At 43.7% G+C, this 21186-nt stretch overlaps 1 protein-coding gene across 5 annotated transcripts in view; it reads left to right on the top strand.

The window, feature by feature from the left end:
• Nucleotides 1-21186, top strand: part of STRIP2 (striatin interacting protein 2) — a 49418-nt gene that overhangs the window by 16290 nt on the left and 11942 nt on the right. For 4 of the 5 annotated variants that reach the window (XM_057733601.1, XM_057733599.1, XM_057733600.1 and 1 more), the window contains exons 9-18: nt 760-963; nt 2176-2411; nt 2672-2737; nt 3424-3487; nt 4347-4418; nt 7150-7224; nt 7908-8005; nt 8468-8594; nt 11142-11242; nt 14572-14638. In XM_057733601.1, coding sequence (XP_057589584.1) covers nt 760-963; nt 2176-2411; nt 2672-2737; nt 3424-3487; nt 4347-4418; nt 7150-7224; nt 7908-8005; nt 8468-8594; nt 11142-11242; nt 14572-14638 — 1110 coding nt within the window. The remainder of the gene's footprint in view (nt 1-759; nt 964-2175; nt 2412-2671; nt 2738-3423; nt 3488-4346; nt 4419-7149; nt 7225-7907; nt 8006-8467; nt 8595-11141; nt 11243-14571; nt 14639-21186) is intronic. The other variant, XM_057733603.1, reaches the window with a different exon arrangement.

The raw sequence follows: 21186 nt of genomic DNA, 5'->3' as shown, positions 1-21186 counted from the left end.
AAGGCTGTCCTAGAGAGATCAGATATTCTGTTTCAGAGCAGGTTACCTATTGCTGTTGGACTGATGGGAGATGCCACTTTTTGGGTTGGGGTGTCATTGCACATTCCCCTGATAGAGCTAATGTTTCATGGAAAGAACCCTGGTTGAGAGTTGGGAGATCTGGCCTCCTCTGATACTGAAGGACCTCGAGCAATTCTCTGTGTCTCAGCTGTAAAATGTGGGGTTTAGTGCCTGCTGTCCATCCAGAGAAACAGAGGACTTGCTTTTAAAAAATGAAGTCCTCCTAAGTGTATGTTTACAGTTTTGTTACTAATTATTCAACCCAATCTTTCCTCTCCGGCTCCCACCCCACAGGACTGGCTGAACAACATACCCTCCAGGGCAGGCCTTGGGTGATCCTGGGGGTTTATAGTATCTAGATGTGCTCCTTTAAAGGGAGTACATTTTTCTGTTGTTGTTTTTTTTTCAGTGGAGGCCCCCAGTAGTCCCTTTACTAATTTCTGGTGATGTTTCCAGCCTAGGTCAGTAAATAATGCTTTATCCTGACCCCTGAGCTCTGAGGGATAGTAACCACCTCTGAGACTGGGGATAGTAACCACATTTTTTGCCTCTTCCTGTTTTATTAATTCCTAATTAAGGAGGGGGTCTAAGGGGACTGGAGGTTGTGGCTCTTCCTCTCCATCCGTGCTTCCCTGACCTTGCTCTCTCTGACTTCTCTCCCTTCCTCCCTGCTCTGCCCCTTTCCTGTTAAACCCTTAGTTTACCCTCGGTGGATTTGAGCATCTGCAGGCTCTCAAAGTACAGAAGCGGGCAGAATTGGGCCTGCCTCCACTGGCTGAGGACAGTATCCAGGTGGTGAAGAGCATGCGTGCTGCCTCCCCACCCTCTTACACTCTCGACCTGGGGGAGTCTCAGCTGGCACCGCCACCCTCCAAACTGCGAGGCCGCCGTGGTTCTCGAAGGGTATGGACTAAAGCAGACAGTAGTGTTGTGACACTGACTAGCCAAAAATCAAGATTCTAAGCAGCTCTGGATATGGTAGGAAGGAGCAGTAAATGACTCAGCTATCCTGCCCCTGATTGGCCCTGTGACCAACCTGAAATCTTTGGCCTCTGTCCCTGAGCCCTGATAGGGTCCTAGGCTGTCAAGTTGTAACATTGTAATGTCCCATCATAGATCCATGTCTTGCTAAGGATCGCTGGCCTAGACCTCAGTGCATGGAGTTCCCTAACATCCTGAGCAACAGGGCATAGATACCTGATTGAGGCACTTTATCATTTTCTTCGCAGTAAGAAGATTTACTCTGAGCCAGCCATGCTCTCATCTGGCCTTGGAACCAGAGCCTTACATTTACAAGACGACTGGTTAGGGTTCTAGATATAGTCTGCCTCTCTAGAAAGGTCACAATGACAAGCTGTACTGAGACCTGACCATGCTCCCATGAACTTACCTGCCTGATGTACCTGAGTTCACCAACTACAGGTGACAGTTTCAGACTGTCACACTCAGTAATCTAGTCTACATTATTTGGAATGTGATTTTTTTAACCTTTATTTCTTGTTTTATAAAGTAATGCTTACTCATAATAGAAAATTTAGAACAAATATAAAAATGTGAAGAAGGGAGAAAAAAAAGTCACCCACAATCTTAACAACCAGAGGCAGTCACTGTTAACTTTTTGGCCTATTTCTGTCCAATCTTTTTTTCTTTCTGTGACAAGATTTAAAATTCCAAACTCGCTTCCCTCTGCTTAGCAGCAAGCTTCTGTCCTCCTCTTCCTCAGTTAGCCAGCTGGTGTATGCTCACAGAAGGCAAACTAATTGAATGTTCACCAAGGTAGAGCATAATTAGGAAGGAAAGTGCTGGCCAAAAAAAAAAAAAAGAAGGCATCAGTGCTTTCTGAGAGCTAAGTAACTATGACTTTGGGATTATCTATGCTCTGTTTCCCAGCTGTTGGCATGGTTGTGTGAGAGCTGCTTGTCCTGGAATTGGGCCTTTTGGGACAGTAGGGTTGAGATGGGAAGGGAAGGTTCTCACGAGAGGTGGGCTCTTAATCCATATTCCCTGAAGTCTAACAGCCTGTGGGTTGGGGGTGGTCTCAGACAAGGATGTCCAGGGTGAGATCTCTGCATACCTTCCCTCTCTCTTTCTACCCACTCTCCCCAAACCCCCCAGCAACTCCTTACTAAGCAGGACAGCTTGGACATCTACAATGAAAGAGATCTCTTTAAGACTGAGGAACCAGCCGCAGAGGAGGAAGAGGAGTCTGCTGGCGATGGAGAACGCACCTTGGATGGAGAGTTAGACTTGCTAGAGCAGGACCCTCTAGTACCACCTCCACCCTCACAGGCACCCCTCTCTGCTGAGCGGGTGGCCTTTCCCAAGGGCCTACCGTGGGCCCCAAAGGTCAGGTAGGTTTGATAACACCAGGGACCCTGAGCTTTGGGGTTTCAGGCACTGGAGGCCCAGGGTGGAGTGGTCTATGTATTCAAGGCTCAATAAGCTGGGCTGGGACTCAGAACTCCTGGGTTTGAAGTTCCCTCTGTTGGCTGCTGTCTTCCCCTACTGTTCCAGTTCTCCAGCTGGAGGGGTAGGAGGCCAGTAAGGTTCTCTCTCTCAAGGTTTGCTTTTCTTCCCTTCTCTGGGATTTGTCTCTCCACCATCCTCTCAGACAGAAGGACATAGAGCACTTTTTGGAGATGAGCAGGAACAAGTTCATCGGATTCACGCTGGGGCAGTAAGTGACTGGATACTCAGAACTGGCTATAGAGTGGTTTTTAGGGGGCCGGAGGAGCAGGTAGCTTAGAGTGAGAGATGTTGCCTGGTTGTGGTGATACAACCAGAGCCATGGACAGCTCCCAGTGACTGCTTTGGGTTCTTGCCATGGAGTTTTTTCCTTCCAGTTTCCTAGAACTTTTATGTTCTCATCCAGGTGTAGGACCTTGAGCAACAAGTTATTTCCCTCTTGAGCATCAATTTCCTCATCAAAGTGTTATTAGATGGTCCCTGCAAACCCTTCTCTAATGGACCAGAATTCTGTGAAGAAGCGACATGGTTGGAATAGATCTAGTCTTTCCCCATTTCCCCACTCTCATGAATCCTCACTGGTTGCTACAAAAGCTGAGAAACCATTGTTAACTACTGTTTTACTGTCAAAAGTGTTGTTGGGCAACATGCCCTTTCAAGTAGGAACCTACTCCCAGACAAAGTGAGACCCAAAAGACTATACAAAAATCCTAATTTTCAGGGACACTTCTCTGTACCATTATTCTTTTTGTGTCCTGAAGCAATGATGGAGGACCTGGTAGCTTGCAGTGAAAGATCCAGGGTACCAGATGGTGAAAGTGGCATGGTCCACGTGACTCCAGTGGTAATTCTCTATACTTTTGACCCTTATGATCTGGTGTGTCTTGCACTTCACAGGGACACTGATACCTTGGTTGGATTACCCAGGCCCATCCATGAGAGTGTGAAGACCCTCAAGCAGGTGACCAGGGTGGGCTCTCAGTCTTCAGGGAGAGGGAGCCATCAAGGCAGGTTGGATGACTGGGGTCCTTGGTGGTGTTCTTCCACCAGACACACTCTTAACCTGTTACTCTGTACTCCCTCTGCAGGCGTTTTGGCCAAAGAGGTAAAAAATCAGGTCTCTCCCTACCTACTCAGTGTTCTACATTTAGATAGATGAAAAAGTTCTCCTTTCTTCCTCTCATTCTTTTTCCCTTCTCCCACCCTTCTCTCTCTTGCCACTTATCACTTCTTTTCCTCTCACTTCTCTCTCCTTAGAGGCTCGCTAACTTCCACAGGCCCAGGATTGAGTCTGCTCTGTATCCAAAGTGTGTGTAAGCACGAGTAACAGTAGTCATTCCTTGCACAGACCTTGAGCCCTACCCCACCCCATCACATCGCTCCATACATACATGGAGCAAGGGCCTATTGTTAGCTGCCCCTTGCACTTTATTTTTTTTAAGGCCGCACCATGCGGCATGCGGGGTCTTAGTTCCCCGACCAGGGATCGAACCCACGCCCCCTGCACTGGGAGCGTGAAGTCATAGCCACTGGACTGCCAGGGAAGTCCCTCGCCTTGCGCTTTGGTTGAAGGTAAATACTAAGGTGTTCGCTGCCCTTCAGATATGGAAATATGGAATAAACAATACTGTATTGAAGCACTTTGCTGATGCTCATGATGCAAAGGTAAATAAGACTTCTGCCTTCAAAGAGTGTGTGGTTTATTTGGGGTGACAGACCCATAAACAGGACATTTCCTTGTCATTGGGGAAGTTAAGCAAGAAGCTGGTACACATGTGATCGAGGCCCTCAGCCCCTTGTTGATGTCTTATGTTTCCTAGCACAAGTACATCTCCATCGCAGATGTTCAGATCAAGAATGAGGAGGAGCTGGAGAAGTGCCCCATGTCTTTGGTGAGTCAAGGGGAATCCTGCACAGGAGGAAATCTGTCTGCAGTGCTGTCACAGAACATGTGTGCATGCTGTTGGACTCTTACTGTATGCTAGGCAAAGCAAGGTCTCTACTTTCACGATACATTAAAGTTGGAGAAAAACAAGGAAACAAGAAGACTTTCAGAGAATGGTAGATATAGTTAAGAAAATTTAAATAGGATGACATATGTAGTAGACTACTTTATATTGGGCAGTCAGGGTATGTAGACCTCTGAGAAGGTGACAGTTAACCAAAATCTGAGGTACAAGAAGGAGCTGGCCGTAAGAACATCAGGGGAAAGAGCGTTCCAGGCAGAGGGAACAGCCTTATTAATAAGGTGAGAGCAAGCTCAGAGTGTTAGAGGTAGTACATGAAGGCTGGTATGGCTAGAGAACAGCGGGAAGGGGGAGGGTTGTCTGGGATGGAGTCTGAGAGGTGGCCTGGAGCCACTTTACATAGGACATTTAAGCAAAGATAGGGAGCTTGAAGTTGATTCACATGACAAAGGGAAGCCTTTGGAGATTTTAAACAGGGGAGTGACATGATCTGATTTATCTTTTTATAATAAAAACCATTGGCTCTTTTGTAAAGACTGGATGAAGAAAGAGTGAAAGCAGGGAGGTTGGGAAGCTCTTAAAATAGTCAAGGTGAGAGATGATGGTGTTTTAGACTGGAGTAGAAAGTGTGGAGATAGGGAGAAGTGGATGAATTTGGTTTATATTGTGGAGGTATAGCTGGCAGGAGTTGCAGTTCGATTGGATGTGAATAGAGAGACATAAAGGGCAATCATGAATAAATACCATTTGTCAAGATGAGTTCTGGTTGTTTTTGCTCATTTGTTTGTTTTTTACCCTGTTTTTATTTTTCTTTTCTTTTCCTTTTCTTTTCTTTTCTTTTCTTTTCTTTTCTTTTCTTTTCTTTTCTTTTCTTTTCTTTTCTTTTCTTTTCTTTTCTTTTCTTTTCTTTTCGGCCATGCTGCACAGCTTGCAGTATCTTAGTTCCCTCACCAGGGATTGAACCCCGGGCCTGAGGAGGGAGTAGAGATGGAGAAGAGAATGGAACCCAGGACAGAGCCCTGGGACACACCAGTGTGTCGAGGATGGGATGAGTCAGGAAAGGAGCTAGAAAAAAACACTCAGTGAGGTGGGAGGAAATCCAGGAGATTGTGATGCCATAAAAGCTTAGAAAAGAAAGTCTTTCAAGAAGAAGGGGGTGATCAGCTGGGTCAGGTGTTGCTGATAAATGAAGCTTGATAAGACCCGAGGTGCCCATTGGCTTTGGCAACATGGAGATGACTGGTGACCTTGATAAGAGCAACCTCAAGTGAACTGGTGGGGCTGGAAGCCTAGTTAGAGTGTATTGACAAAGGAATGTAAAGAAAGGAGGTAGACTTAGTCAACATAGAAAAACCACATAGAGGTTTTGTTGTGAAAAGGAAAGTAGAAATGGGATGGTAGCTGAAGGAGGATGTGGGGTCAGGGGAATGCTTTATAGCTAGGAGATACTGGAGTATGTTTATGTCCTAAAAGGGATGATCCAGGAGAAAGGAGATAATTACAGAACTGATACATTCAGTAAAACAAAAGGGTGTGAGCACTGGTGGAGGGTAGCCTTTGATAGGAGCACAGGTGGTTCATCCATCACGTCAAGAAGGAAGGTAGAGACTCTCCAGTAGATTTGGTGTGAAGAAAACGAGGCTGTGCCTGTCTGATTGCTTCTATTTTGTCCATGAAGTGAGAGGTAGGGTCAGCACCTGTTGAGGGGCTGTGGGATGAAGGAATTGCTTTGAAGAGAGAGGAGAAGGTATGAAATAGGCCTTTTAGAGAGCAGGAAGGCAAACATGCAGGATTTCTGGGGTAATTATTCCTTTAAGCAGCAGCTGAGTTGTGTGGGATAGAAGGGTCCTGGTTATTCCTCCTCGCCTCAGGGCCTCATGGCAGTGACTCTTGTCCTGTAATAGAGCCACCTGGGAGGGGGAAGGACTTGAGCACCAGAGGCCCCTGTCTCCCCACTCTGATAAAGGGCTTAGATGGGGTCATCACAAGGACAGAGTTGTACATGAGGGGGCTGGTCAGAAAGGAGGAAGGGATGTTGCAGAGGGTAATGGAGAAGGAAAGTTTCCACCTAAAATCTTCCCTGCTAGTACTCCTTCCTGCCTCTCCAGGCCTTTATTAACCCTCTCTATTGAGTCACCTACCTCTCCTTTCTGGCTTTGGAGCATCCCAGAGCTCTCAGATGGCCTCAGATTGACACCGTAGGAAGCGCCTCTGTGAGGGGTGTCAGTTCCAGTGTCCCAGGCATCCCTGTGGCCTGAGTTAAGCCCATGTATGTCCAGCAAAGCAGCAGTCTGAGCCAACTCTTCGGTGGGAGTTCTGACTCCTGACCTAGCAAGTGGCTAGGAAAGAATTCTGGATTGATTCCAGATAATGGGACAACCAAAATCTTCTCAGGGCTGGAAGAGCCCTCAGAGGTCATCCAGACCAGCCCACTGATCCTAGGAAGAGGAAATTAGGTCTCAGAGAGGGAAAGTCACTTACTCAAGGTCATACAAGGAATCATTAACACAACTAGGTTAGATCTGATCTAACTCCCAGCTGTGTTAGATCTAGGTCTGACTCCCACCTCTTTCCCTGCCACCGTCTACAACCAAGGAAACATAGGTTTTGGTCAACTGAAAAATGGCCTGGGCAAACTATATGCTTCTTGCCATAGGGGGAAGAGGTAGTACCAGAGACGCCGTGTGAAATCCTCTACCAGGGCATGCTGTATAGCCTCCCCCAGTACATGGTAAGGAGATGGCTGGCTAGAGCTGCCCTTCTCAGCTACGAGGAATAGATAGCTGAGAACCCTTTTAAGCTGAGCTGTCATTTGAGCTTGCTTCCTGAGCCTTCACCCTTAAGGCAAGGCATTCTCTAACACTTTAGAATTCTGAACTTTCCTTGGGGCTCCTCCCAGAGGAAGGAGGACTTGGCTGTGCTCCCAAGTCCTTCTGTGGGAGGGGTGGAGAATGAGGTGCGACCCATGCAGGATGCATTGGGGGCCCTGCTCCTAAGGAAGTGCCTTGGCCCCTCTGAGTCTGCCGTGGCCTCTGGTGCCCTAGTTGGCCTCAGGCTGCAATGGTGAGGATGCTGATGGTCTGAGGTAGAGGAAGGAAAAGGGTGGGGGAGGGAGATCTTGCTTATACCTCCCCCGTAATTTCTAGGCATTGCCCCTCCCACTCTGTTCCTTCCATTCTCCTTGGAAAGAGCAGTCTTGAAGCAGAACGGCCCCTAAGCTCCCTTCTGGCTCCTTAGCTTCACAGACAAGCCTGTCAGGACTGGGCACCTATTTGCGCTGCTGGAGGCTGGGGAGATTTGGTTATTGAGGGAAGAACTTAGCGAAAGGCTTTAAAACATTTCTCTTAGGGCTGTTGAGTTGTGGAAGAATAGCCTTGTTGAATGGGGTGGATTTCCTCATTCTCTACTTCCCAGATTGCTCTACTTAAGATTCTACTGGCTGCAGCCCCCACCTCCAAGGCTAAGACAGACTCTATCAATATCCTGGCAGATGTCCTGCCTGAAGAAATGCCGTGAGTGCTTCAACTGGGGCAGCTACTAGATATTAGCTATCTTGTCTGCAGGGTCTCTCTGGTCCCCACCTTACCTTGTTAACACTTACGGGGATTATCTCCAAAGAGATTTCCTCTCTGCCACCAGTAGCCCCTTTCCACTGCAATGCTCTGCTGTGCTCTTTTTAGCTCAGAATTGAGAGTCTGGAGGGTATTATCAGTGCCAGTGACTGGCTGCATATGTATGTGGGTGGACATTGCCAAGGGAGGAGCTTGCCAAAGGAAAGAGAGAAACAAAGAGATCAGAGGAGCTTTTCTCCAGACAGACTCATAAGTGGGAACTCTGGAGGTTTCCCTAGCACAGTTCAGGCTTCTCAAGTTCTGGCTCTCTTGTTTATATTGTATCTGACCCAAATACCTGGGTCCTTGTAGGCCTCGCTCTAAGGCCACCCTCTGCACTGACTTTTCCTCTCCGTGTTGTAGCATCACTGTTCTCCAGAGCATGAAGTTGGGCATCGATGTGAACAGGCATAAGGAGATCATTGTAAAGAGTATCTCTGCCCTGCTCCTGCTACTCCTCAAACACTTCAAACTGAACCATATCTACCAGGTGAGCAGCTTAGAGCGCTTCTCCACACGTCTCAGGTGTCCTCCAGGGCCTGTCTCCTGAAGGAGGGATGCAAAGGCCTTTGAGGTCCAACTGAGCATCTTTCAGCCTTTTCTTTGTTTCACAGAATCCAGATACCTGTTGCACAAGCTTGAGGTGGGATGTGCGGAATTGTCCTAGAAAGTTGCAAATGTCTGTTTCCTTTGAACATTATCTAGGGGTGTAGGTAGGAATCCCTAGCTTCTTGGGAATATGCCCCGCCAGCTCTGAAGCAATGGAAGACAAGATTCAAGCATGCCACAAAAAGGGGAGGGAGGAGTGCTGCGCATAACTTTTCTGTATGTGAAGCACTTTTCTAACATTTGAGATGTAATTCTACATAAGGCACACTTCTGGCTCTTGAGGGCTTTGAAGTTTTGTGAAGGATACAGATGTATAAATAGCCAATTATGGAGTGATAAGTGCTGTGATACATTACAATGCATGTAAGCATTGGCTGCTATGGAAACACCTAATCCAATCTGAGGTGGAGAAAATGTAACTTCTAACCTGAGTCCTAAAGAAACAGATGTTAGCCAGGATGCAGGAGTTGTCAGGGAAGGATGGCAGGAAGCATTTCAAGCAGAAAAGCTAATTTCTGAAAGTCCAGAGGGGAGAAAGCAAAGTACCTTTGGAAACTAATTAAATGTTGCTGGGGTTCTGCCTGGGGTGGAGGGAGATGGGAAGGCCTGGTGATACATGGAGCTGGAAAGGACGGCAGGGAGCAGATCATAGTACCTACGCCAGCGCACGGTTACTGAGCACTTAGCAATGTGGCCAGCACTCTGCTAAGTTATTGTGGGATCTCACTTACTTCTCTCAACCCTACGAGGTGGGTCTCATTTTATTCCACTGAGGCTAAAAAAGGTTAAGAACCTGCTTCCCCATGAAAGCATCGTTTGCCGTGCTAAGGAGTTTGAACTTGGTGCTATGGGTGTTGCCAGGATGTGGAGAAGATGGAGGCTGTGAACGGATGTTCTCTGTGGTGAGACACGGAGAGGAGAGGGAGGCTTCTCATTCCTGCACAGTGGTTCTGCCCCACTTTTCTCCTAAGAAGTCAGAACCAAGCTTGCTTGTAGAAGAGCAGGACCTCAGAGTGCAGGGAAGCCCCTGGAGGGCTGTGTCCATGGCAGGTTTGACCGTACAACCAGGATATTTCTCCACTTCAGTACATTCAGACACATCTTTGGGTGTGTTAGGGTGCCCCAAGCACTCACACTTCTCCTGCCAGTGTTTGCTGAGCAGCAGCAGGGCTGGGAAGAGTAGGGATGGATGAGAAATAGTGTTCCTAGCAGAAAGAGAGCTGTGTTGTGTGTGTGTGTGTGTGTGTGCGCGCGCGCGTGCGTGCACTTCTGTCTGCTTCTCTTGGTGGGCAGTATGTAGATCAGCAGTCAGACAGGTGAGTGGCTTGATGGGTCTTGCCAGTACGTGTCAGTGCATCCTGACAAGGCTGCAGACGTGTCTTAAACTGAAAAATGTTTTCCATCACTTGATAGTAGGTATGTATTGGCTTCTCCATCTGAGGCTTTGGAAAATGCCCCAGGTCAGCTGCCAGGGAGAAGATATTTGAGCAGAAGAGAGAAGTGGGCAACACAAACTGACTCCCCACCTCTAACCACACATCTGGGCGAAGGGCAGCTTAGCTGGCTGCCATGGCTGTTTCTCAGTGATCAGGAAGAGCTAAGAGATTTAAAACACTACAATTTTCTGCTTTTCAACCCAGTTTCTACACTTCCCAGCAGTCTAGGTTCTGGATCTGGAGACAAATTGTGTCTGATGTTCCTCAGTGTATCATGGGCAAAGTCCAGTTGACACAACTCCATGGCACTGCCGCAATAGGTCTTCCTGGATCTGAACTCTGTCCAGATTCAAGAGAGCAAAATGGAGCCCTATGTTCTGGTGTTTGGCCCATCAAAAAGATCTTGGACTTATTCTCAGTGCAGTGTCTGTTGACTGAAGGACTCTTGTTGATTCATTTATTAAAATACTGATGTTTTAAGCATGGGGGTAATACAGTGAACCAGATTCGCGCTGGAGCCCACATTGCAGTGGTTCATTTGGTTACTGTGCGCTGTATCCATCCTGACTGAGTGATGCCAGCAGTTGCCGGGCTGCACCTGTTCCTGCTGTATCAATCACAGTTGAAACCCTATGAGCCAGAGCTTTGGTATGGAAGACAACTCCCTAAGGGAGCCTTCCTTTCCTGTAGAGCTTAGGAACAAATCTCACAATTCTTTCTGTTTGTCTGGAGTGGGATTTTCTTTCTGGCTTGTTTATGTTTTGTGCTTTTGGTCAGGCGCTTGCAACATACACACACTACAGATTGTCCCTTTCTATGTAGGATGGGCTGGCTGAAGATGGTTCTCCCCACTTCCCAGACAGAAAGACTGATAACACAAGTGGACAGTGGATATTCTTAGGAATGGATATTAGAATTGTACTTGCCTTTTTTTTTAGACCTTCTATTCTCCCCCAAATAAGCATCCTTTCTGCTTTGATCTTTTAATTCAGTTTGAATATGTATCACAACATTTGGTATTTGCCAACTGCATTCCATTGATCCTGAAATTCTTCAATCAAAATATCTTGTCCTACATCACTGCCAAAAACAGGTAAGGACTCTCTGGACAGGTCTATTTCAAAGGGCTATTTGGGATGGTTGAGAAATTACAACTTCTCTGAGCCGCCTTTCTGTTCTCCTGGTGTCTCTGGTCCTTTCTGTCTTAAAGCTGTCACTGTCAAATTTAACTTCCTTGAAGTGTTACTTGTGGGGTGTATGGTTTGGCCTCTTCACACAGATATTTGTATTTTAATAGTTTTGAAAACTGAAAATGCCATGACTCAAAGAAATGAAACTGCAATGATGAAATTTCAGCCCTGTGGCAGAAGGATCCAGAAAATATTTTTTGTGAAGCATCCTACTTGTTTGGTCAGCTCTGATTTTAGTATAAATCATAAGTTGGATCAATTACTCTACTTTGTAAAGTATTATACAGAATTTGTAATTAAAGATAGCTTCTTACTTAGATCAATTTGTATTTTAAAAAAATATAGGATTTTCACATCCATTATTTCATTTAATCTCCTCATTAGTACTGAGACATATCACAAGTTTTATTCCTGTTTCACCAATGAGGAAACAAATTCAGAGAGGTTAATTGACTTACTTGAGGATAACATGCTAGTGAGACCCCTTAAGTAAGCAGCAGAGGCAGGGTTAAAACATAAATTGCTTTCTGATCATAATTGCTATGGATTGCTCCAGCCAAGTGGGAACTTGTGGGTTAACAGAGTAGATCCTTGTTCCTTAGTTTGCTACTTACACAAAAACTAGAAGCACGATAATCAGTAGAATTAACCAGAAGTGCTTTACCAGAGTCAAAGTTCCTAAAGCAGAAGAAGGCTGACCTGACACTTGAGGTGACTCGAGAGGGGCTAGGAGATGTTGCCCTCCCAGTCTGTCAGCACTGCCAGAAACTTCACCCTTGAGAGGCAGCCTACTCATATGTAGTTTAAAACATGCACACAGAACCTGAAGTCACAGGACTTGGATTCCTGACCTGGATCTGCTACTTGCTAGCTGTGTCATCTCAAGTGTAAGACACTTTCTTTTCTCTGAGACACAGTATTTTCATCTTTGAAATGAGAATGATACTTACTCTAACTATATCATCGAATTTTTATAAGCATTAGTTTAGACAGACATATATGAGAGTGCTTTACTTTTCCTATTTGGAGGAAGCATTAGAGAATGGGTTTTTCATAACTATGGTGAGACTTGCGTACAGACCCCCTTAAAAATGGCACTTAAGGGAATTCCCTGGCCAATGGTTAGGACTCTGTGCTTTCACTCCGAGGGCCCAAGTTTGATCCCTGGTCAGGAAACTAAGATCCCACAAGTCACGTGGCACAACCCGCAAAAAAAAGGCACTTAAAACATGCTAGTTGGGCTATTTGGGTTACCAGGGAAAATGAAAGTGTAGGTCAGGCTGAGTAAGGGCCACAGCTTCATGAAGGCACCTTCGTGTATCAGGTAGCCCTCTTAGTGATAAGTAACCGAAATGAGCCGGACCTGGCTCACACAGGATGGGAATTTGTTAGGAGAAAATGGACGGTCTATCATCTTGAGGAACCTAGGACAGAAATGTAGTTCTGCGCCTCAGGGTTGGTCTATAGCATAGGGAGCCCAGGAAGCCCTCCACCTCCATCTGTGGCCACCAAGCCTCTGTATCTCCACTCCGGTTTTTCCTCTCTCATTGACAAATAGTTTTGTCTGCTTCCTAGACCACTTAGTGAAATATGCCCACATGTGCTAAACATATTCCTATGCCACTTCAGAGACTGAATTGGCTCTCAATCCCGTTCACATTCCCAGGGTTCGAGGTCCACCCATGGATCAATCAACTGTGGCTGGGGAGTGGGATTCAGGAACTAAATACCGCCTGCAGCATGGGCCTAGAAGCAGGATGCAGACAATCCAGTAGGTGTCCATCAGGTTCAGTTTGGAGTTGGAAGAGCAGTAGTGCCAAGCTATGCCATTTGCTAAGGTTGGCCTGGATACAGTGGTCCTCTCATGCATTACCTATAAGCTTTACTGTTGTATGATCTCAAGAACTTGAGCACCTACAGCTCATTACTGCACAGTTTCCTCATGGCTCTTACAATCTAGATATGCTAGAAACTTGTAACTTTATTTTATGCCCCCTTAGGCTAGAATTCAGTACAGTGAGATTGGAACAAATCCATCTTTGATTTGCCACCCTCATTTCCTGGTTGCCGGTACATACTTTGCCATGGGGCTTTGTCACTGGGAGGTGGGTAGATAAGTAGATGAGCCTGCCAAGCATGTTTATCCTAATGGAGCAGTACAACCTGGGAGAATCCAGTAGGTAGATCCACTGCCCTCTCCTCTCCTCCCCTGATTCCCATAGGTTATATTTGTGGGTTTCTTGGACAAAGGTCAACATTTCTAGCCAAATAAGTTGTTGCATTTTGCTTGAATAGAAGTTTTGACTTTGAAATGTAGAGACAGGAAGGAGGGAACCCCATTTTCCTCTTTACAGCCTATGCTTTGCCAACATCCTTTACCCATTTCCGACTACTCTAGATCGGAGGGATTGTGTTTAAAACCTCATGGAATGCCGGAACCAGAAGGAGCATTAGAGATTAGCTACTCTAAATTCTGCATTGTACCAGTGAAGAAGGGAGATGAGGAGAGAAAGAAAGCTGTCATTTGAAATGACCGTGTCCCTGTCATCATGTGGTGCTTTATTTCCCCTGCTGACTCATGCCTGCTTCCCTGGGCTCACCGCAGGGCCTCCAGCTCCCTCGCAGTCCCCCACTGTCTGTTTTGGGGGCAGATGCTGTTACCATTCTTGAGCTACCAGATTGGCCCCACTGCAGGAAGCTGCCTCTGTCTCAAGCTTCCTCTAAGAGTGGCTTCTGTGATCATTCCCCAGAGCTCCTGGGTTTCAGAAACATCTGGTAAGAGACACAGGAGAGGTCTTCATTTCATTCTCACATCCACAGGTTGTTATTATTGGGATGAGTTTGGGCAGCATCTCTGGGAGCACAATTAGGTACATGCATACACACAAATTTACACTTAAACACAGAAATACAAGTGCACACAAACTTATGTATTCCTTTAAAGAAAGGAGGAGAAAGGTGGCTATACCGAGGCTCTCTTTCTGATTCCTCTTGCCTCTGCCAGGTGGGGGCCAGCCTGAAAGACTTTTGTTGGTTCCTCTCATGGCTATGAGGAAAGGAGACTGGATCTGGAGTTTCCTGGCACCAGCACCCTCAGTTTCAGCTGAAGTCACTCAGCAATTTTGGAAATAGATGGGGCCTGCTGAAGAGAAATACCTCCTGCCCTTTCAGATATAGCCATTGCTGCCATTGCCATTTACCTAAAGCCTGTCCTTATCTCTGCCTCTTGCAGCATCTCGGTCCTGGGTTACCCATGTTGTACCATCCAGGATTTGCCGGAGCTTACTACGGAGAGTCTGGTAAGCCAGTGGGGATTTGGTAGCCTTTGAAATTGCCAGGTGGCAGAGGTTAGCATTTCCTTTCTTTTCTTCTCTAGCCCCCCAATGGCCTCATTTGGGAGTCTCAGGTCAATAAAGGCATATTGGCAAGAGCACAGAGGTAGTAAGGGTTTAGAGCTATGACCCAGTTGAGAAAGATTTGGAAAAGCTGAGCATAGCATTTTGTAGAGAAAAGGGTCACTGAAAAACACTAAGGAGGAGAGGGAATTTAAAAAGATAGCCTAAAAGAATTATGTCTTCTTTCTGCTGTGCTGCAGGCTATTCTCATTTTCATATAAGTTATAAAACCCAGCGATGTGTACTTCAGAAACTACCTTGCCTAGGTTTCTCTGAGGCAAAATTCGGTATGGCCACAGAACCCAGAAAGTTCCTCATGCTGGAAACAGTTCTAGGCAAATGAGAAAAGGCCCACAGTTATTCTGAATCCCATGAAACTGACTGATGAACAGCATGTTAAAATCAAGTCTCTACCTCATCATGTATTGCTACAGCTCTTTAGATATACCTCAGCCGATACCCTTACCCTGTTGCACTGTAATTGTTTATGTTTCTTCATTTGACTGAACACTCCTTGAAGGAAGAGATAGTATCATCTTCATTTTATATCCCCAGAGTCTAGCACCATGTTCAGCATGGGAAGGAGCTTAACAAATGATCAGGTGATGGCACCCATGTGTGCCCCAACCCCTTGTTTCCCAACTTTAATACCTGCAAAATGTTACATCAGAAAAGTTTATTGTGCAAAAGTAGAATGGTACCTTTTATGGCACAAGTTTTACAGAACCATAGGATTCATGGCTGGAGGGGACCTGAGAGCCATTTGGCCCAACCCCCAATTTCAAAGATGAGAAACCTGAGGGCCCAGTGGATGAAGTGACTTGTCAGGTCCGCTCCTCATAGGTGACAGACCCTGAGTTAGCAAAAGACCCAGGTCCTAAGACACCAAGTCTAGCACCTTTTTAAGCACTGGGGCAGAGATTCCCTGTCTTACTTAGGTGTGGTCTCAGCAGCCAAGGAAGCTGGGAGCTTCTTACCTCTGCAGAGGGGGGTAATAAGTTGTCTAACCCTGTTTATGATGTTATTCAATCTTTAAAACAACTGTATGAGGTCGGTATTAGTGTTTTATAGACAGAGAAATTAAGTAGCTGCCAAAACTAATAGTTGAAAGTAGCAGAGCCAGGGTGGAGACATGCCACCCTGCCATCCAGAGTTGGAACGAGCAATGCACTTTCCACAGAAACGGTGGTACACAGATAGCATCAAAGCTCTGCTATTAGTAGTGTATTTCCAAACATAAAGTCAGCTTTTATGACCTGAATCAATTTCTTGATATAATCCTGTAAGTAGGAATTGATGAGAACTATACTTTCATATCTCTTCTGATTAACCTTTTGGGATATGAACATAAAATTATTGAAATAATTGTTATGCCTCTGAGAAGACTATTGTTATCTAAGAGTGGGTAAAAGCGTGTATCTATTAATGAAAAACATTCCTGTCCTTTCTGCAAAGCAACAGTGGCACCTGGTGGTTTCATTTGGTAATCACAGATTTTTTTATTTTTTACTTGAACTAGAAGTACTTCCATGAGCTCAGTCATGGACTTAACTAGGAAGTTTACTCCACATAGATCCTTGATATGGTGGTTTGTTTATCTAAACTGATGGCTTCTGCACTCAGAAAGAACTAGTGTTTATATGAGTAAGATTTATCTCTTCTTCAGGCTCAGTGAATTAATTGTAAGCACAGAAAATGTACTGGCATTTTAAGTGTATAGGATTTTCTTTAAAAAACATTTCAAGGTTTTTTTTCTGAATTTAAAATCGATATATACTATTGCAGAAAATTGGGGACATACAGAAAAATGTGGGAAAGAAAATAAAAATACAAATATGCTAATTATACTCCCTACATGCAGCCACTGCTAATATTTTGCTACAATTAACCATACATATTTATATATTCACTCATTTATATACACACATATTATTCAAGAAAATAAAGACTTTACATGTTTCAGTTCACATAGTAAGAATTAAATGTTCACAATATGATTTTATTAAACATTCTTAGAACATAATTTTTAATAGCTACACATAATATTCCACTACTTAATTTTTTTTAAAATGGTTGTTTTCTACTATTGTTGGACATTTATTTCAGTGTTCTTCATATAACTCCAAAATGAACATCCTTGCACGTGAATCTTTGACCTCATCTCTGATTATTTCCTTAAGATGGAGTCCTAGAAGTGGAATTACTTGGCTAAGGTAGTCTTGATTCATATTTTCTCAGTTTTCTAAATTTGAACTGAGTTCAACTTCATTTGGAACTCCAACGACACATATTATGGACATGAAATAAAGGCAAAGTTAATGGCACATTAATTTCTAAAGTCTTCTCATTTTGTCAAAATATTTAGCTCTACAATAGGCCATCTTTACTTATGTACTGAACAGTTTCCTCACTCACCTGGTGCAGGAAGGCTTACAATTTCTAGATCTCCAAAAGTCTATATTCAAATTCAATCCACTAAATTAGGGGAAAAAATAAAATAAAATTCCAAACATAAGGGAAGGATGGTGAATGTATGATTGTGTGGAAGTTAGGTATGGTCTTTGGAAGAAGGTTGCTACAGAAGGCAGTGGGTGGGCCTCAACAAGCTTTGTAGGATGCTCAGCATCTGGGTGGTTGTTTAGAGCAATGGTATGAAAAATAAGAAGTGCAACATGATGGTTTAGGGGTGGGATATATTAGATCTTTTATATGTATTAATATCCTTTTTCTTTATGTGTACTTTATTTTTTTAATATATTTATTTATTTATTTATTTATTTATTTATTTATTTATTTATTTATTTTATTGGCTGTGTTGGGTCTTCATTGCTGCACATGGGCTTTCTCTAGTTGCAGAGAGTGGGAGCTACTCTTCATTGTGGTGCGCGGGCTTCTCATTGCAGTGGCCTCTCTTGTTGCAGAGCACGGGCTCTAGGCACGTGGGCTTCGGTAGTTGCGGCACATGGGCTCAATAGTTGTGGCTCATGGGCTCTAGAGTGCAGGCTCAATAGTTGTGGCACACGGGCTTAGTTGCTCCGCGGCATGTGGGATCTTCTTGGGGCAGGGATCGAACCCATGTCCCCTGCATTGGCAGGAGGATTCTTACCCACTGCGCCACCTAGGAAGTCCTTATGTGTACTTTATAACATACATCATGTTATTATAACAATGCATTTATAATTTCTAAATAAACATACATTGTATTTTGGAGTCATTGACTATCAAAGCTGGAAGTTTCTTAGTCAGTATCTTTGCCCAGTCTTACCCTCTACTGATAAGGAAACAGGTGGAGTGAAGTGTTGCCCAAAGCAGAGGGTCAGAATTTGCATGAGCTAGCCATTTGCAAAGAAATATTTGGCATTTCCTTTTAGATCTAGGCAAGTGAAATTATTAATTCCTTTTTTTTTTAGTTTTATTGAGATATAATTGACATACATTAGTGTTTAAGGCATACAGCATAATTATTTGACCTCTGGATATCATGACATGCTTACCACAATAAGTTTAGTTTACATCCATCATCTCACATAGATACAGATATCTATATACGTGTATTTCCTTGTGATGAGAACTCTTTGGATATACTCTCTTAACAACTTTCTTGTATAACAGACAGCAGTGTTAACTGTAGTCGTCATGCTGTACATTACATCCCTAGTTTCTACTTATAACTGGAAGTTTGTGCCCTATTAAAAATTGAGATGTAGTTAATGTGATGTACAATATTATATGTTACAGTATACAACATTTTGTATACATATATACAACATTGTATGTTACAGGTATCCAACTGATTCACAGTTTTTAAAGGTTATATACTGCATTTAGGGAATTCCCTGGTGGTCCAGTGGTCGGGACTCCTCACTTTTTCCTGCAGAGGGCCCGGGCCCCATCCCCAGTCTGGGAACCAAGATCCCACAAGCTGTGCAGCACGGCCAAAAAAAAAAAAAGTTATACACCATTTATAGTTATAAAATATTGGTTATATTCCCTGTTTGTTAAGTTAATTCCTAAAAGGTAGTTCATTGCAAAATTCCTCAAATTTGGGTTTGATTTGTATTCAGAAATACCTACAAAAACATGTACATATCACTTAAATTTATGTACCTGATCCTTTCATCTATCTTTATTAGTTTTTATTACTTCCTAATCTAGATATTCCAGAAGATTTTTGTTATTGTTTTGATTTTTGTTTTCTTTATGTTCAGATATTAAGGTCTCTAGCATTCCTTTTAAGGCATTATTTAACCAATGATTTGTGACTTCCTAAATAAAGTCTTTGTTTTGACATTCACTATAACTGTTTAAAACCAATAATGCCTTTAGCATTATTGTTTCTCTATCCTAGATAAAATGTGAACGTATCATAAGGTATACATCCATTTTCCACAAGGTATTTATACAGAGGAAGGACCACGGATAAATGTGATTTTTTTGCATTTTGTCAATTTTCCTAGTTGTCACCCTTTCTGTAATGGGTGCTAGAAGAGATTAGAATCTCTGGGGTGATTTTCTTAAACTCACATGCCCAGGTCCTTCCCCAGGGCACAAGTAGTTTGCTAAAGCTCCCCAAATGACTTTGAAATTTTCTTTTCTCCTTCCTCCATACCTCCTCACATCACTTTTGAGAATCATAACTCTTATGATAACTAGATCTAGGTCCTTAATCTAGCAGTAATTTAATTGTCAGAAATCCATATGATAAAGGGACTTCCCTGGTGGTCCAGTGGTTAAGACTGTGCTTCCACCACAGGGAGCATGGGTTCTATCCCCAGTCAGGGAACTAAGACCCTACATGCCACGTGCCATGGAGCACGGCCAAAATGTAAAAAAAAAATCTATATGATAAAGAAATTACTCTAAAACAATGTGGGAAAAGAAAATCTAAGCTAAAAATATGATTTCGTTTTCAGTTAGATGAACCATAATGAAAAATTAAAAGAATCACTTACCAGGAAATGGCTATTATTGTGAATTTTCAATCACTGAGTATTACAACTTAGCAGATGTTTTTGCAAATGGATTCAAATAAATGCAGGGCTGACATGGCATGAAAAAATCTGAGTTTTTAATATAGAAATGGCAGACAGACCTGGCTTTGCCACTATAGCTCTAATTGATTTTAGACATTAGATGAGCATCAACTTTCCTTAGACTATAAAATTCTAGATTCATTGTAGAACAACTAAGTTAATATTAATAATTTCAATTTCTCAGTGAGGAGCTGGTTTTCAATCTGAAAGTAGTGTCATCACTTAGGGACTTTAAAAAGCTGTTGAGAAGGTTTGAGATGTCTTAGATTTAACACTTAGCAGCACTTCTTTAAAGGCTCAGTCGCTCCCCTTTAAGGCAGGAAAGCTCACTATTTTGTTGTTGTTCTTGGTTTTGGGTTGTTTTTTTTTTAATGTTTATTTATTTGGCTGCGCTGGGTCTTAGTCGCAGCACAAGGGATCTATATTGCCACATGCGGGATCTTTAGTTGCAGCATGCAGGAGTCTTTTAGTTGTGGCATTTGGGATCTAGTTCCATGACCAGGGATTGAACCTGGGCCCCCTGCATTGGAACCTCGGAGTCTTAACCACCAGAGAAGTCCCTGTTCTTGCTTGTTTGAAGTAAGAATTATAATAGGACATAAGAGCTTCCCTACCATTAGGTCTGGAAGAAGCTAAGAAAGTAGGGGATCAAACCCAATTGTCTTTCAGGAATTTGTGTCTAGGATTTCATAAGTGTAATCAGAAGATGAACAGTAAATAACGACAAGGTGTTAGAATTCAGTGAGTACTGGAAGTCTAGGTTCAAGTCCTGGTTGGGGCACTAACCATGTGACCTTGGCCAAACCACCTTCCTCTTTCTGGCCCTCAGGTTTTGCTTCTATGGATAACAGAATTGGACTAGAACAGCTAAGTCTCTTCCAGTGCTCAGATTCTAACCCATCTGATTTCCTCAGTACAAGAGGAAGAAACACTCTGTTCGTTCTTTCCACAGTCATCTGAGTTAATTATCCACTTAATTGTCTTAAGCCTGGGTTTTTATTTGGCTTGGCTCACTCAACTGAGGAATGGCTGAATCTTTGAGAACAGAACCCTTGTAGTGCCTTAGATGTGCTCTGAAAGGGTAGGATATGGTTGCTGAACTGAATCTTCAGACCAAAGGTGTATGCAAACAAATATTGATTTGTGAGAGTGGAACATGGGCAAATGTTTTCTTTTTTAATTTTAGCTCGTTGAAAGTATGTAAAGGTCTTAACTTTTGATACTATTAAGTACCAGGAACAAGAGAATATAGCCAAGTGCTGCTGTTCACAAAATATATCCCCTTGCAGAATTTTGCATCTTACTTGATATGCTGAGTCCTGCAAAAAAAAAAAAAAGAGAGAGAGAGAGAGGAAGGAAGGGAGGGAGGAAGGAAGAAGGTGACCTGCCTTAAGTGACATAAAAAGAAAAAATCCTCAA

This window comes from Hippopotamus amphibius, chromosome 4 (genome assembly GCF_030028045.1).
Source record: "Hippopotamus amphibius kiboko isolate mHipAmp2 chromosome 4, mHipAmp2.hap2, whole genome shotgun sequence".
NCBI lineage: Eukaryota > Metazoa > Chordata > Mammalia > Artiodactyla > Hippopotamidae > Hippopotamus > Hippopotamus amphibius.
Note: the sequence above shows the minus strand (reverse complement) of the source record. Positions and strands in the feature narration are given on the sequence as shown.